This window comes from Pygocentrus nattereri, chromosome 2 (genome assembly GCF_015220715.1).
Source record: "Pygocentrus nattereri isolate fPygNat1 chromosome 2, fPygNat1.pri, whole genome shotgun sequence".
NCBI lineage: Eukaryota > Metazoa > Chordata > Actinopteri > Characiformes > Serrasalmidae > Pygocentrus > Pygocentrus nattereri.
Window position 1 is genome coordinate 52767028 of NC_051212.1, and position 15885 is coordinate 52782912.

At 42.4% G+C, this 15885-nt stretch overlaps 1 protein-coding gene across 1 annotated transcript; it reads left to right on the forward strand.

Annotated features, from left to right (window-relative positions):
* Nucleotides 1-238: 238 nt before the first annotated feature.
* LOC108430699 (phosphoglucomutase-1-like) lies at nucleotides 239-12189 on the forward strand. The gene is given in 13 exon segments (XM_037534367.1): nucleotides 239-319; nucleotides 321-367; nucleotides 369-630; nucleotides 2405-2567; nucleotides 3599-3745; nucleotides 4460-4585; nucleotides 6429-6619; nucleotides 8133-8287; nucleotides 8514-8629; nucleotides 9526-9661; nucleotides 9833-10016; nucleotides 10879-11013; nucleotides 12045-12189. Coding segments are annotated over 13 exon segments (1818 nt in total). The 5' UTR covers nucleotides 239-253; the 3' UTR covers nucleotides 12135-12189.
* The last annotated feature ends 3696 nt before the right edge of the window (nucleotides 12190-15885 follow it).

A 15885-nucleotide genomic window follows, 5' to 3' on the forward strand; every position in this document is an offset into this window, starting at 1 on the left:
CATGACAGCTCAAGACGCCACAATTACTTATCAGCTTATTAGCTCAACACCGGCTCAGTTTAGTGACCAACATAAAAGAGTATCTCTTCAGCCTTCCGATCATCTTAGGCATCCTCCTCAATGGGTCACTGGTGAGCAGGAAGTCTGACAGTGATGCCCCTGCACATGTGCGAGGAGGAGCCCGTCTTCAGTTACTGTCCTCCCTCGCCTCTTTATTTTTGGATCCTTAACAGCCTCGCTGCCAGCCTGTGGAATGCTCCGGGCTGCCATAAGGCTTCCCTCCTCTCCTCTTGCCTGCCCATTCCCATTGCCCCGCGAAAGGGGAGCGTGCAGCGGCAGGTTACCTCTCCGAGCTTCTTCTCTCCTTCCACAATGGATGAGAGTCCCCTGCAGGTGCTGACCATTCCCACCACCCCGTATCCCGACCAGAGGCCTGGCACCAGCGGCCTGAGGAAGAAGGTCTACGTCTTCCAGTCCAAACGGAACTATCTGCACAACTTCATTCAGAGTACCTTGTCCTCCATCGACCTGCGAGACCGCCAAGGGTCAACAATGGTGGTGGGAGGTGATGGGCGTTACTTCAACACGACCGCCATCCAAGTCATCGTACAAATGGCTGCAGCCAATGGGGTCAGTTGCCGGATTTCAGTGAGTTTTGTTGGTTGGAGTCGGTCGGCAGGGTATCGATTACGCTAAATGTCAACCTGTCAGTCTGTTTGCAGTCCTTGTCCGTGTTATGCTAAGGCCAGCTTTCTACCACCTATCAGATTCACTTTCTCTGGATGTCTGTGATGACAAATGTCCCTCAATTTAGCATAAAACTTTACAGAACATAGAAAAGAAACAATTGACATTTACACCAACATCCAATTTCAAATGATCAGTGGGAGCCAGGTGCATGATAGCTTTAAATAGATGTAATTATGTAAAGCTGCTTTGTTGTTGTCACCTATCCAATCCTAAATCTGGCACAAAGATATTTATTCGACACCCCTAGCGGGGTAGAGGATATATATAGGGCAGATTTTAAGTAAATTACACACGATGACACCTGTAACTATAAATGGCCTTCTAATTTTGTCAGCGCAGGTGGAGAAGCTATGTTAGAAAAGTGCTACTAAGTGCTAAGTAAACTGCTATAGTCGGTTTGATGACTATATATATATATATATATATATATATATATATAGCTTTAAATTCAGCAATTTATTGCTGTGTTTTTCTGGTCATTGTAAACAATTTTGGTAAACAAATTTGATATTCTGGTTTGTAATTTTGGGCCAAATGACACCTTCATGTTTATAAGGGGTAGCACCTACAGTTTTTTATAATCATATTATTGTATAATTCCTTCACTAAATTCCCAGTTGAAACAGCCATAAAAGATAAAATGAGATATACTATCCACTAGCACCATACAGATGCAGATGTAAGTCAAAGGAAAATAACAGAAGAAAGGGTTTCCAAAACTGGAGATCAAATAATCATTAAAAGCTCCAGAGAAAATGGGCCTCCTAACAACCACCTGGAAGACCTGGTAGACACCAAAACTTCCCCATCAGATAAACAGAACTGAAAGCTTTGATCTCTGAGAGAGAGGAGAAGATCAAGCTGCTTCAGATCTGAAAACATCCACAGGTGTTTCTGTCCATCCTTCCACTGTGAGAAGACCACTCAGCGTTGTGGGTCTGAAAGGACGTGTAGCTGTTCAAGAAGAACCTCGCTGAGAAAAGGAGACGGACACATCAAACAAAGAAGCTGAACGATGGACTGACCACCCCAGAGTCCAGACCTCAACACCACTGAATGGGTTTGATTAGTTCAGAAAATGATCAACCAGCTTCTAAGACTGAACTTTGGAGGTGTGTCTGCAGGTTCTTTGAGGAACTGAAAGTGAGTCTCCTGAAAAGAATGGAAGCTGGAATGAAGGTCAAAAGTGGACAAAAATACTGAAATATGATATCATATTGTTGAATAATGAGGATAATAATAAGGATGGTCTCTGGCATTTCACAGGACTGTATTAAGGATGTATCACACTGTCTGGTCTAAGGGAATAGAAGAAATGTTCTATTAGCCAAAGTCTCAATACAAATAACACCATTTGCTCTTTGACAAGCCAAAACAGAAACTTTTCATTCTTAAGTGAACAATCAGTTTCCAACTAAAAATGAAGTCAAATAAAGTGAGAGGCAACTGGATGAGAAGCACAGCGAGACGACAGTTCGGCCTAGCAGCAGCATTCAAACACTTACCTGCCTCAGACTGCCTCGTAAAACTGCAACACCGATCAGCCGAAACTAAACCAGTAAACTGCCTGAGCGAAAGTCCTCCAGTTGTGATCTTTTACGGTTTATCAGTTTGCTCTGAAGCTCACCTGTGCTACCATGCTAACTTCTCTCAGGTAGGCCGTCTGGTGATCGGTCAGAATGGCATCATGTCCACACCGGCTGTGTCTTGTGTGATCAGGAAGTTCAAAGCCATTGGTGGAATTCTGCTCACCGCCAGTCACAACCCTGGAGGACCAGATGGAGATTTTGGCATCAAGTTCAATATTGCTAATGGAGGTAATAAAAAAAATGGATGGATGGATGGATGGATGGATGGATGGATGGATGGATGGATGGAAGTTTATTCAACTTCTTTTTTTGTAGGTTTTAAGTCATTTAATCTACAGACACTACAAGAAGAAAATACTTGAAACATAAAAAGAAAAGATCAATGGCAAAATAATGTGGCGCCCTCTATATTAAATATGAAATATTGAAAATAAAACAAAGTGTCTAGGAATAAATAAGCAAATTATATTCTTATGACAACCTCAAACAGAAATATTAGATTTAGGAGGATTTCACTCAGTAAGACATTCTGTATTACCGACCAGCATCTATAATCAATTGATCTTCACACAAAGAAAGCAGGTACTATTTGGGTGGTGGGTCATTCTCAGCACTGCAGTGACACTGACGTGGTGGTGGTGTGTTAGTGTGTGTTGCGCTGGTACAAGTGGATCAGACACAGCAGTGCTGCTGGAGTTTTTAAACACCTTGCTGTCACTGCTGGACTGAGAACAGTCCACCAACCAGAAATATCCAGCCAACAGCGTCCTGTGACCACTGATGAAGGACAGAGGATGACCAACACAAACTGCAGCAGCAGATGAGCTGTCGTCTCTGACTTTACATCTACAAGGTGGACCGACAAGGTAGGAGTGTCTAATTGAGTGGACAGTGAGTGGACACAATGTTTAAAAACTCCAGCAGCACTGCTGTGTCTGATCCACTCACACCAGCGCAACACACACTAACACACCACCACCACGTCAGTGCTGAGAATGATCCACCACCCAAATTGTACCTGCTCTGTGAGGGTCCATGGGGGTCCTGACCACTGAAGAACAGGGTAACAGAGTATCAGAGAAACAGATGGACTACAGTCTGTAACTGTAGAACTACAGAGTGGAACTATACAGTAAGTGGAGCTGATAAAGTGGACAGTGAGTGGAGAAACGAGGAGGTGGTTTTAACGTTATGGATGGTTGGTGTATACATTTAAATAGAGTTAATAACAGTGTTTCTGTATTATGTCTCAAACACAGGACCCGCTCCGGAAGCGGTCACAGAAAAAATCTTCCAAATAAGCAGAACCATCGAAGAATATGCCATCTGCCCTGAACTCAGACTGGATCTGGCAACCCTTGGGAAGCAGACCTTCGACTTGGAGAACAAATTCAAACCATTTACAGGTGAAGGCCTTTCCAGCTCACTGCACTGTATTGAACTGCATCGCTGTGTACTGTACACACTTAAAAAAGACGGTTCTTCAGTGGTTCTTTAGTAAAGAAAATGGTTCTATTTAGAACCACAAGTTCTTCATAGAACCATTTCTTGCTTAATGGTTCTATGCATGGTGAAATGATTCTCCAGCTTGATGGAGAATGTGTTCTGAATAAGCACAAAAAAGGGTTCTGCTACTGCTACGATGCTAAGATTGTACCCTCTTATGTAGAACCATATACAACACGTTCTCCATCGACCTTAAGAACTATTTCACCAGGCAAAGAATTATTCAAGCAAGCTTCTGTATTGAACTCAAAGTTCTAAACAGAGCTATTTCCTTTACTAAAGAACCCTTAAAGAACCATCTTTTTAAGGTTGCCTGTAGTATCGCTGTATTGTGACTAGCCTGTCAGATTGTGGCTAGAACATTAGATTGGGACAGCTTTTGTTTCAAATTTTGCTCTTTTATGATGTTGAAGGCTCTCAGAAACTGAAAATGGAAATATTAATATATTGACGTTGAGCACATTTTCAACCAGTGTATCGAAATATTTATCAAACTGAATACTGGATTTTGTGACACCCCTATTAGAGCTTCAATATTACATTAGTAAGGCTTGTTGGAAGGAGATACTGAGTGGGCTCAGCCAGTGATACCTTCTCTGTTATCCGTCACACAGTTGAGATTGTGGACTCGGTGGAATCCTACGCGAACATGCTGAGGAACATCTTTGACTTCGCGGTCCTGAAGGAGCTGCTGTCCGGCGAGAACCACATACGCATACGCTTAGATGCCATGCATGGAGGTGGGAGCTGTTTGACTATGGACCTTAGGTCTTCTGATCAAGCCTTAGACTGACACATGCTCTGCCTATATGATGTTTTTAGGTCCATTTACAGATTTACAGGATCTAGTCCCAGGCACAGCTGTGCACTTCTTGAGGACCTGGCTATGTAGGTTTGGGTCAGATAGAGTTTCCATCCTGCTGTTCACCAAATGATTAAGATGAGATGTCTGACATAACAGTGAAACCAGAGGCGGATTTCCCCTTTCAGAAAGGAAGCCCAGTAACACTGAATGCACTCTCGAAATGAATGGCATTTCAAGACGGCAGGATATCCAATATCCTGCCATTAATCCCACGAGAGGAGTTCAAATAGCTTAGCCTAGGAGTGGTCAGCATTCAAAATAAGATTCTCTGGTCATTCATTCTGGACCAGTGACAGACCAACATACAGTATTTAGTACTGTATTTACTGTATACAGTATTTAGTGGAGACGTGCAGGAGCCTGTCGGTGACATCTATATACAAAAACAATAATCCATTTTGGAAAAATGAGGTTTTACAACATTTTGATTTTGTATTTGTTGCAGTTTCTTAAACACGACTCATTATTTGTTGCACATTCCTAAAAAAGAAGGTTCCTCAAGGGTTCTTTAGTAAGGACTGATTCTATTTACAAACCTGAACACTCAAAGAACCATTCGCGTGCTCCTCAGATTGATGGAGAAACAGGCTTCTGCTATTCTTACGACGTCAAGCTTGTAACAGAAGCTTAATCAGAAAAACCCTTTTTGGTGCAACACATTCGCCATCAATGTGAAGTACAATTTCACCAGGAAAAGAAGCCTTTAAGCATACAGGTGGTTCTTTTAGTGTTCAAGGTTCTATATGGAACCAGTCTTTACTAAAGAACCACAAGAGTGTAGGCAAGGTAACATACCTAGCAAGCTAGCCTTTTAGCATCCATGTTGCTGTTGCCTTTCCTGCGTATTCTTTGCCCTGAAAAAGACGAAAACCAACAGGTTATCATTTAAACAAATCTGGGTGCAAGTGTAACTGAAGCTAACAACCAAGCGAAAGCTAACCTAGCTGGCACAACGTCCGTCTGTCTGTCTGTCTGTCTATTCGTCCAAATAAATGACCTTTATATTTTGCCAAAATTCTCCCCTTTTGGCATAAACTGGGTGGTCCTAGTCCCTCACCAATCACAAGTCTGATGTAGGTTGCCCCGCCCACATAGCTTTAACAAAACTATGCACTGCCCACCTTTTCACTCTGTACGAATCTCCAGCGTAACCCAAAGCTAGCATGCTACAGTCGCGTGAAAAAACCTCTGGTCAAATGACACTTTTGATTTTCTACGTGTAAATAAGTGAACACATCCTCTACAGAGAACACAATGCTGCACATTTGAACGCACAATTAATGTTTATTTACTAAATTTACCATTAATAAAAAGTATGGCTTGTACAAACATGAAGGCACGTTTTCTTTGTTTCCAAGAAGTTGCACTAAAAGTTCCAGAAAAATGCCATAATTAAACCAATGTTTTTAGAGAGCCCTTAAATTGCCATCTTTTTTGCCATTGTCAAAACAATTTTTTCCAAATTTCCAACTTTCCAAAAGTCCAAAATGTCAGGATTAGTCAGTTAAGGGCAGTTAAGGGTTTCTGCAGTGCACCACACAAATAATTTAGTTTAGTAAACACAGCAAATTTAAATTTGGCTGCAAAATTACAAAACCATCTTCAGGAGTCCCGCTCACACACTGTAACCCACTCATCCCTTTACTCTCTATGTATATCATATCTGTCATCTTTCTCAACATTCTTTGTCTAAATTTGTCTCTGTGTCCCTTCCAAAGTGCTTGGGCCATATGTGAAAAAAATCCTGTGTGAGGAGCTGGGCTCCCCTGCCAACTCGGCCATTAACTGCGTCCCTCAGGAGGACTTTGGTGGTCGGCATCCGGATCCTAACCTGACCTATGCTGCAGATCTTGTTGAGAGCATGAAGAGTGGCCAGTATGACTTTGGAGCTGCCTTCGATGGTGACGGTGTGGGTGTTTTTGAGACTTTTTGTTTTTGAGAAAATCCAGTCTCGGACACTTTATTAGAAACACCTACCCTGTAGGTCCAGCTTGCCATTTGATTTTAGCCCATTTGCAGAGGTGTAACAATGAATGGTGACATTGTGATACTGCAATGCAAATCGGTGAATATGCATGGAAAATGACCAATTCACATCAGACATGCTCCTGAAGCATTTTTTACTCGTCATAGAACACAAATGCTTACATTGCGATCAGTGTTTCAATGCACACCAGCTGAGCTTGACCCGTTTCTTACCTCCATTAGAACAAAAGCCCTTGATTTCTGCGCAGAGCTTTTTGTGCATGTGAGTGAACCGTAGATCAAGCCAAACCACACAGTCCTCATTTCGATAGCATTCGAAACTACACTTAAACAATCATTTAATAATAACAGCAGCTCCTGTGCTGTACTAATAGTGTGGGGGACACTGTTATGATGATGCTTTTATCTGACGTGATCAATGGTTAAAACTTGTAATTCAGATTTGCTGAACTGTTTCAACACCAAAGTTTCAAAATGTCCAGCATCAGTAAAGAACTCACCCCAGCCCTCCTGTTGGTGGGCTTCCAGTGGCCGATATTTTGGTGTCTCACTGGTGCAGAGAACGGTCCAAATAATGTCTCGACAGCAGCAGATCTTCTCCAAGGGGGGCATCTGTACAACTACAGGAGAGCAACGATTCTGATATAAACTGTAACTTAAGTCATTTTAAGATTCACTGTGTAAGATTTAATGACATCTAGTGGTGAGGTTGCAGATTGCACTCAACTGAACCCCCCTCCCTCACCCCTCCCTTTTCAAGTGTGTAGTAGAACCTACGGTGGTTTTCTGCCATCACCTATCCTGATTTCGTTTTGCTTCCTCATATTTTCGCTTCTTTGACGACAAGGATTCACCCTCAGTTCCTTTTTCTTGTGCTAAATATTAAATATGATCCTGTATTTGTCAAAATTCGGGTTCTGAAACTTCTCACACCACAAAATGGTCAGCCAGCACTGGCAGTAACCACTGATTCTTCTTCTTTCTACGTCTTCCAACTGGAACTACAGTGCCAGATTCGCAATTACAGGTGATTATACACTAATGAAATGAATAGACCCCTAAAAGATCCCCTTAAATCTTACACACTGCACCTTTAAGCACATATTTACAAAAAGGTGAGATTACATTTTCAAAATAAAAATGCAGAAAACAAAACATAATTTGTGGCCCATGTTTAAGGATATGTTTTAAACATCTAATGGGCCGTATGAAGCTGTCTCGTGGGCCAAATGTTGGCTGCTGGTAGCTTGAAACCCCTGGGCTTGGGGGAGGCTGTCAAACTGACAGATGGGTCACAGTTTGTAGCTGTATTGGTGTGATGACCACTTTTAAGTTTGAAGGTACTGCAAGCTCTCTAAGTTTTCAGTGACCTAGACAAACCCTTTTGACCCTGCCTGACCCTGTGTCTGCCTCTCTCTCTCTCTCTCTCTCTCTAGGATCGTAATATGATCTTGGGAAAGCACGGCTTCTTCATTAGCCCCTCAGATTCAGTTGCTGTCATTGCAGCAAACATCTTCTGCATCCCCTACTTCCAGCACATGGGAGTGAGAGGCTTCGCCAGGAGTATGCCCACCAGCGGAGCACTGGACAAGTAAATACAAGACAACTAATGATTAAATTACAGTTAGTCTCATTGTGAATTACATTCTGTAATGTGGTACGTGAAGGTGTAGAATCTGGACTTGTAATAAAAGTTCTCAACTTGTTTCAAGTGAGAAATAATTCATACAAAATAAACGTATTGATGCTACTGGCAGGACTGACTGCTAAGGTAAATGCTGATGAGCTCAGGTAACACAGTGCTTGTCATTTCTTAGTGTGGCTAAAGCAACAAAGATCCAACTGTACGAGACACCAACTGGGTGGAAGTTCTTCGGGAACCTGATGGACGCTGGTCGCCTTTCACTGTGTGGAGAGGAGAGCTTTGGCACAGGTAGCTAACGTGTGAGTCAAGATAACAGGCTTTTGAATATATTAATAGACTATTTTATGAATGTCCACAATTATAATTCTGCTACGGTGCCTAGAAAAGGATGGGTTCTCCTTTGAGTCTTGATTATTCTCAGTGGTTCTTCTTCATGCTCTTGTGGAGTTTCTCCTTTTGGTTCTACCAACCTCTTCTCCTTCTTGCCCTCCTTCCCTTCTCTACCCCGCTATTACCCTTTGGCCTCCTTTAAGGCCTGACTATGTTTGTTCTTTGTACCTCATTATTTGTAAGTCGCTTTGGATAAAAGCGTCTGCTAAATGTAATGTAATGTAATGGTTCTTCTCAGTGGTTCTTCTTCATGCTATTATAAAGTTTCTCCTTTTGAGTCTTGGTTCCTCTCAGTTTCTTCTTTGTGCCGTTACAGAGATTCTACTTTTGAGTCTTGGTTCTTCTCAGTGGTTCTTCTTCATGCTCTTATGGAGTATCTCTTTCTGAGTCTTGGTTCTTCCCAGTGGTTCTTCTTCATGCCCTTAGAAAGTTTTTGGTTTTTGGAAGAGTCTTGGTTCCCCTCAGTCCGTTCTATTTCTTCTTCCTGATCTTACGGAGCTTCTCCTATTGAGTCTTTTTTCCTCTCAGTGTTTTTTTCCTAGTTTTCCTTGTAAGACTTTGTTTCTTTCTTTCAGTGGTTCGTCATCATACCCTTAGAGAGTTTCTCATCTTGGATCCTCTAAGTTTTTCCTCTAAGTGCTCTACTCAAGCTTTTCCTGCCACTCCTCTCTTGGTGATGCTCATTAGGTGACTAGACCCACTTTTGTGGAAAGCCACTTTGTAAAAATATCTACTACAAAAATGCCATAAAAATAAGATTTGACCTGATTTGACCCTGTTCTGCTCTTCTCCAGGTTCTGACCATATACGTGAAAAGGACGGACTTTGGGCTGTGCTTGCATGGCTCTCCATTCTTGCTACCAGAAAGCAAAGCGTTGAGGAGGTCATGATAGAACACTGGAAAACCTATGGCAGGAACTACTACACCAGGTAGACATTCAACTTGTTGAACATTCAAAAGTGGCCTATTTTGTTCTTTCTTTGTGGAACAGTGAAACATCTCAATAAGACACATTATTATAATGCCACACAATGTTTTCTGCAGCCTATCACTCCATTATGATGACCACACACTGACTGATCCATTCTAACCTGTTGCAGGTACGATTATGAGGAGGTTGACATAGACGCAGCAGTGGAGATGATGCTGGAGCTCGAAGTGATCATTTTGGACAAGGCTTTCATTGGCCAGAAGTTTACTGTAGGGGAGAAAACCTACGAGGTGGACAGAGCAGACAACTTTGAATACAATGACCCAGTGGATGGAAGCATCTCAAGAAACCAGGTCATCTAATTAATTTCTGTGTATTTCATAACCACCAACCACTGTGAACTCACCGTCCAATTGATGTATGATGTACAACAGTGGTCACCAACCCTGGTCCTGCAGATCCTGAGGAGTTCTTCTTTAGACAGTCTTGATTGGGTGGACCAGATGCCTTAGTGTTAAAGGGTGATAAAGGGGGCGCCACATTCGATGCAGGTTGCAACTAAACTCGGAAAGTCGATCTCAAGGAAGATGGTTGTTGACCACTGATGTACTCCACGTTGGTGGTGATGCATTCCCAACATGGCATTAATCAGGTCTTAAAATTTGGTTTGAAACCAAATACAGTCCAAGCACTTTCTATGTGAGCCCAGCCCAACCTACATAGTCAAACTCAGTATCCAAAAATATAAAAAATATCCAATCAAGAGCAGATCTGTATTTAGAAACTGACCATTGGTGAAAGGCTAGAGCAGGGTAGCATAGTCCTGGTCCTGGAGGTCCTGGAGATACCCTGCAGAGTTTAGCTCCAACCCTAAACAAACACCTGATCCAATGATGAAGGACTTCGGTGCATCTGAATAATAGAGTCAGATAGATCTGAATTCTCCAGGATGGCAGTTGTCCAGGACCAGGACAGGGCTCCTCTTGGGGTAGAGGTTGGCTTTAAGCTGCAGTCTCTAACACAGTGGTACTGCAACTGGTCCTCAGGAACCCTCTGATGATCCAGATTTTGCTCCAATCCATTTTAAAACACACAGGGATTAACACGTGGGGGTCCATGAGGATCGGTTTGAGAACCAGTGCTCTGACACATTTAACTACAAGGCAGGTATTTCCACTTTGCGTACACGCTAAGATTAAATCTTACCCTCTACAGGGCTTGCGGATCATTTTCAAAGATGGTTCACGCATCATCTTCCGTCTGAGTGGAACCGGCAGCTCGGGGGCCACAATACGCCTCTATGTCGACAGCTACGAGAAAGACATAAACAAGATTTTCCAAGACCCACAGGTACATGGCCGAAGCATTTTTTATCTGGTTTAATTTTACATATGCCTACAAACTTACAAAACTACAGACCTAAACAGTATTCGACGTAATCTTGCTCAAACTGAGGGCATAAAATAATTACAGGGAGCGAGTAAACGTAACAGTGTCAACTTCTAGGGTTAACTGCACACGTGTCATTCTAACATTTGGGCGACTCTGGTCTAATAAGGACAGTTAACACATCTTCTACAGCAGTGGTCACCAGCCCTGGCCCTGGAGATCTGCCACCATCTGCTACACCTGCTCCAGCTGATTAACGTCTTCAGACGTTCTTGATTGGCTGGATCAGGCACAGCAATGTTAGGTACCTGGGGGCGTCAGCATGTTAGATGCAGGCTGACACTAAACAGCAGGAAAGCAGATCTCAAGGAAGAGGGCTGTGGCCAGATGATGCACCAGCTCTACATAAGTTCAAACGTAGACTAGTTGTATCATAAGTGTTTACTAAGTTCAGGTTTATGCATCATTAAATCCAAACGAGATGCACCACACAAACAAGTTTTAACTTTGAGCTTATGAGTTACTAAATATTTACAGCCCCCCCAAGCAGGTGAACGTTTTGGGGAAACCATCAGAAACCATGCAGAAAGCACAAAGAAGACTAAAAACATGACTTTTTTGATTAACTAAGCTGAAAATTCTGAACACTATATGCTGTGATTCTGCATGAAGCTCTGATCATCACTCTGGTTCAATGAAAGGACGGTTTGAAACTAACTAGTGTACCTAAGGACTTAGCAAAGATGCACAAGCTCAAGCAAAATCTACACAAACCTGGTGCAACCCGGCTCTGATGACCACTGCTTAACACTTCTGCCCATTTGGTGGTTGGAAGTGGACTCCTCAGGAAGACCGATGTCCAGAATCAGGGTCGGTGACCACTGCTGTAGAGGACGTTACCTTATTCTCACCTAGAAGTTCATGAAAACATGTCATTTGGTTTGTGTACAACTGTGGACTATGACCAACCTCTGAACTTAATCCTGCTACAGGTGAAGCTGGCCGAGCTGGTCACCATCGCACTGAAGCTGTCTCAGCTGCGTGAGAGGATGGGAAGAAGCAGTCCTACAGTTATTACATGATATCACTTTGTATTTTTGTGGCTTGCCTTTGTAATAAAACTAGATTTTAGAAGGACCATTTGGTGTTTTCTCACTTGCCCTTCGATTCCCAGCAAAGGTTCTGTTTTCCTCTATGAAAAGTCGGTCGGTATCTGGAACACTGATACTGCCTGTTTGGTCATTATCAAGCACTTAGTTCTAGTCATGATCCTGGAATTACACAATTCAATTCAATACTTTGGAATGTGTGAATAGTCAATTTGATTTTTGGTACCACAACAAGGAGGAAGCTCCAGTGACCTCACGTAGAGTTTATTAAAACATGACTGACTCCACCTAATGCAGCATATATCACTACATAATAATGTTTAATGCAGATTGCTGATAATGCAGTATTAGTATCACATGGCATTTCCAAAAATATTCGCTCGTCTGCCTTCCGGGCAAGTGTGCTCACTGCCCCTTAGTGTGTGTTTATTCACTAGTGTGTATGTGGTGTTTCACTTCACAGAGGTGGAATTTCCCCGTTTGTGGGATTAAAAAAGTATCACTTCACTTGAGTGACATCCCATTCTTGATCCATAGGGTTTAATATGATGTGGGCCCACCCTTTGCAGCTACAACAGCTTCAGCTGAATATATATAATTCCCCTTTTGTTTTTGTTTTTAAGTAATTTGACATTTTAACGAATTAACACAAATGAAACAATTACAATTAAATAGTTTTATGGCCGTATTTTGTTTCCAAATGCCTTTTCAAAGAAAGACATTTTGGGGTGGGTGTCCAGTAAGTGTGGCTTCCCTCCACACTAGACTGACTCGCTCCCTCCTCCCTACGCAGGCAGCGCGTATGCCGTTTGGAGCGGAGCCTCCGTCTAGTGTCGCCTAGCAACGACAAACCGCCACTGGCGCTTCGCTTCAAACATAAATTACAGCTGTAAGTGACACTATTGGCTTCAGTTTCCTACATATTTCACATAAATGAGGGTGACCTAACAGTACTGGGCGAAAGCCCTGAGAAAATGAATGTAAATACGGGCAGTAAGCTTTTATTTGTTCATAAAAACACGCTAACAGTTAGCATCCAGTAGCTAAAGTTAGTGCATCTAATCGGTCAGTAACCAACCGTTAAAGGGGAACTCTTTTTTTTCAAAAAGTCTGCATAATTAAAGACGTAAACCAGTTTTCTGTTCAAATCTCCATGCAAGAGAAACTTACTGAGTCACAACAGAAGATATTTAGCTGTGTGAAGTTGCATATAATACTGTCTGTTGTCGGAGACGTTGTTTTATTGTAGTTCTGTGGTAAAATTTTGGCTTAAAATGTATTTGAATCCATTCACGGCGGAGGTGTACATGCAGGACGTTCTGAGGCAAAATAGTCCCCAAAGAAAACTTATTATTTTCAGACTTATGACTATTTTACCACCATCAACAGTCCATATAAAACTCAGAAGACTCGTGTGGGTTCACTGGTGGTTCTGGACAGTAAATAAAACGTCTATATTTGTGTTGTAGTCAAGATGACGTCTGGTTCCCATCACCACCACTGTAAAGACATCTGAGTCTCTACAATCAACCATTTCACACCGAACCCACTCAGAATGACTCTGTTTACCAATAGCCACTGAGCTATTCAGATATTTTGAAAAATATAGGGGAACTGCGCTTGAACTGGACTCTTTTAAACATAAATCTTGCTACGTTTTCCTGCATTTGTGTTTGTTTGTATTTCCTCTGTTGTTATGTGGTGATTTTTACTTGTGAAAACAGGCTTACTGTCCATTTGTAATGTCTCAAAGCTACAGCACTCCTATTGGAACAACCAGCGCATTGCAGCACAGGTTGGTGTTTTGGATGTTGATATTCCGGTCAACCAGCATGACCATGCTGGGTGACCAGCTAGACCAGCGCTAGACCAGCATGGAGTTCATGCTGCTGTGTGTTTTTCAGCTGGGCTAGAACTGGAAATGGCCTCATTCAACCAAGTTCTTACAAACTGTAGCGCTTCCAAAATCCAGCCAGGAGATTTCACAATTTTGTTTATCTACAAATGCAGTGCTTTGCCCCTCACCTACTTTCTTCTATTTTTGCCAGTTTGCTTTGCTTGGAGTCCCAGAGCCTTAGCACTGGCATCGCATGCTGCTTTGTAAGACCTTCTAGCCTGATTCACATTGCCAGACAGGCTCTATTTGAGGGATGTTTAGATTCAGCAGGTCTAACAGTGACCACGCCTTGGTGTGGCCAGTGAAAATGAGCCCACTAGTCAACTGGATTTGAATTGAACTGGAAGTGAATACTTTTTCACAGCCCTGTCCAGAAGTTGTTCACTTGCATGTTTCAATGACAAAAGTCACAGATTCTCAGCGTGGTCTCAAACTGTTGGACCCCACACACTTGAAAATGATGGTTCTTCCAAGGTTCCTTAGTAAAGAAAGGGGTTCTGTGTAGAACCGTGAGACCCTTGGCATGATTTAAGGGTTTTTTTGCATCGTGAAAAGGTTCTTCAGATTCATGGACAGTGCTTCTTATATGGTCCTATACAGAACCTTTTTGAGAAGGGATCTGTGTAGCACCAAAAAGGGTTCTACTGTTACGATGTCAGGCCTGTATCAACGGATGAACCCTTTTCGAAAAAGGTTCTATATAGAACCATCTACGGCACATCCCCCATCTATCTGAAGAGCCCTTTCATTATGCGACGAGCCCTTTAAGCATGCAAAGAGTGTTCATGGTTCTATATAGAACCATTTTCTTTACTAAAGAACCCTTGAAGAACCTTTTTAAGAGTGTACTGTGTATATGAGTGAATATCTTCCAGTTCCAGTTGACAGGACAGCAGCTTCTCCCGCTTTATTGCCGTGTTGTTTTATATGTTCTAGAGTACCTCGTGGTTCCAGTATGGAGGCTCCTGATGCTCTTATGACTGATCCAGGTGCCCTCAGTCAGTCCATCACTAACGGTGAGACACAGCCGAGGCTTTAGTCAGAATCGTTCACAGTGGTGGTGATAGGATAAAAAAGTTTTATTTTTTAGATTTTGCTCTATTTTACCATCGTCATCGTTCCAAATATAAACTCAGAAGACTCGTGTAGGTTCTCTGGTGTTTCTGGATGGTCAATACAGTGTCTATATCTGTGCTGTAGTCATGGTGACACCTGGTTCCCATCACCACCACTGAAAGACGTCTGAACCATTTCACACCAAACCCACTCTGAATGACTCAGTTTACACCTCATCAGTTGAATCATGCAGCCGCAGTTGATTATCTTCTGGAAGTATTTCAACAGCTCAGATGCACATGTACTGCTATTTACTCGTGTCAAAGAAATAAATGGGTTTTCATGAATCCAGACGAAGCCTCCGTCATGGAAGCTGTAGGTGATGCTGGACTGGAATCTCAAAGCAGGTAAAAATGTGTTTCACTCTCTCCAGTCATCTACACTCTTAAACGAGATGGTGCTTCAAGGGTTCTTTCGTAAAGAAAATGAGTCCTTCGAGCCCTTCAAGCTTCGAGTACAGCTCGGCTTGACCCGTTGTCCTTCAAGACGCGTGGAAGTTTCTTTTTAATAAAGAAACTTTGCTAATCAACTAATTTGTATCTCAAGAGTTGTTTACAGAATCGCCTTTGAGGAGTATCTCAGAGCCTGGATTAAGATGGCCACCACGAAAGCTGGACTTTTGATGAGAGAAGAATGTAAGTGGCATACTAACATATACATACATATAAATGCTTGTGTATGTACGCTGACACGCCAAAGGCCATATAGCAG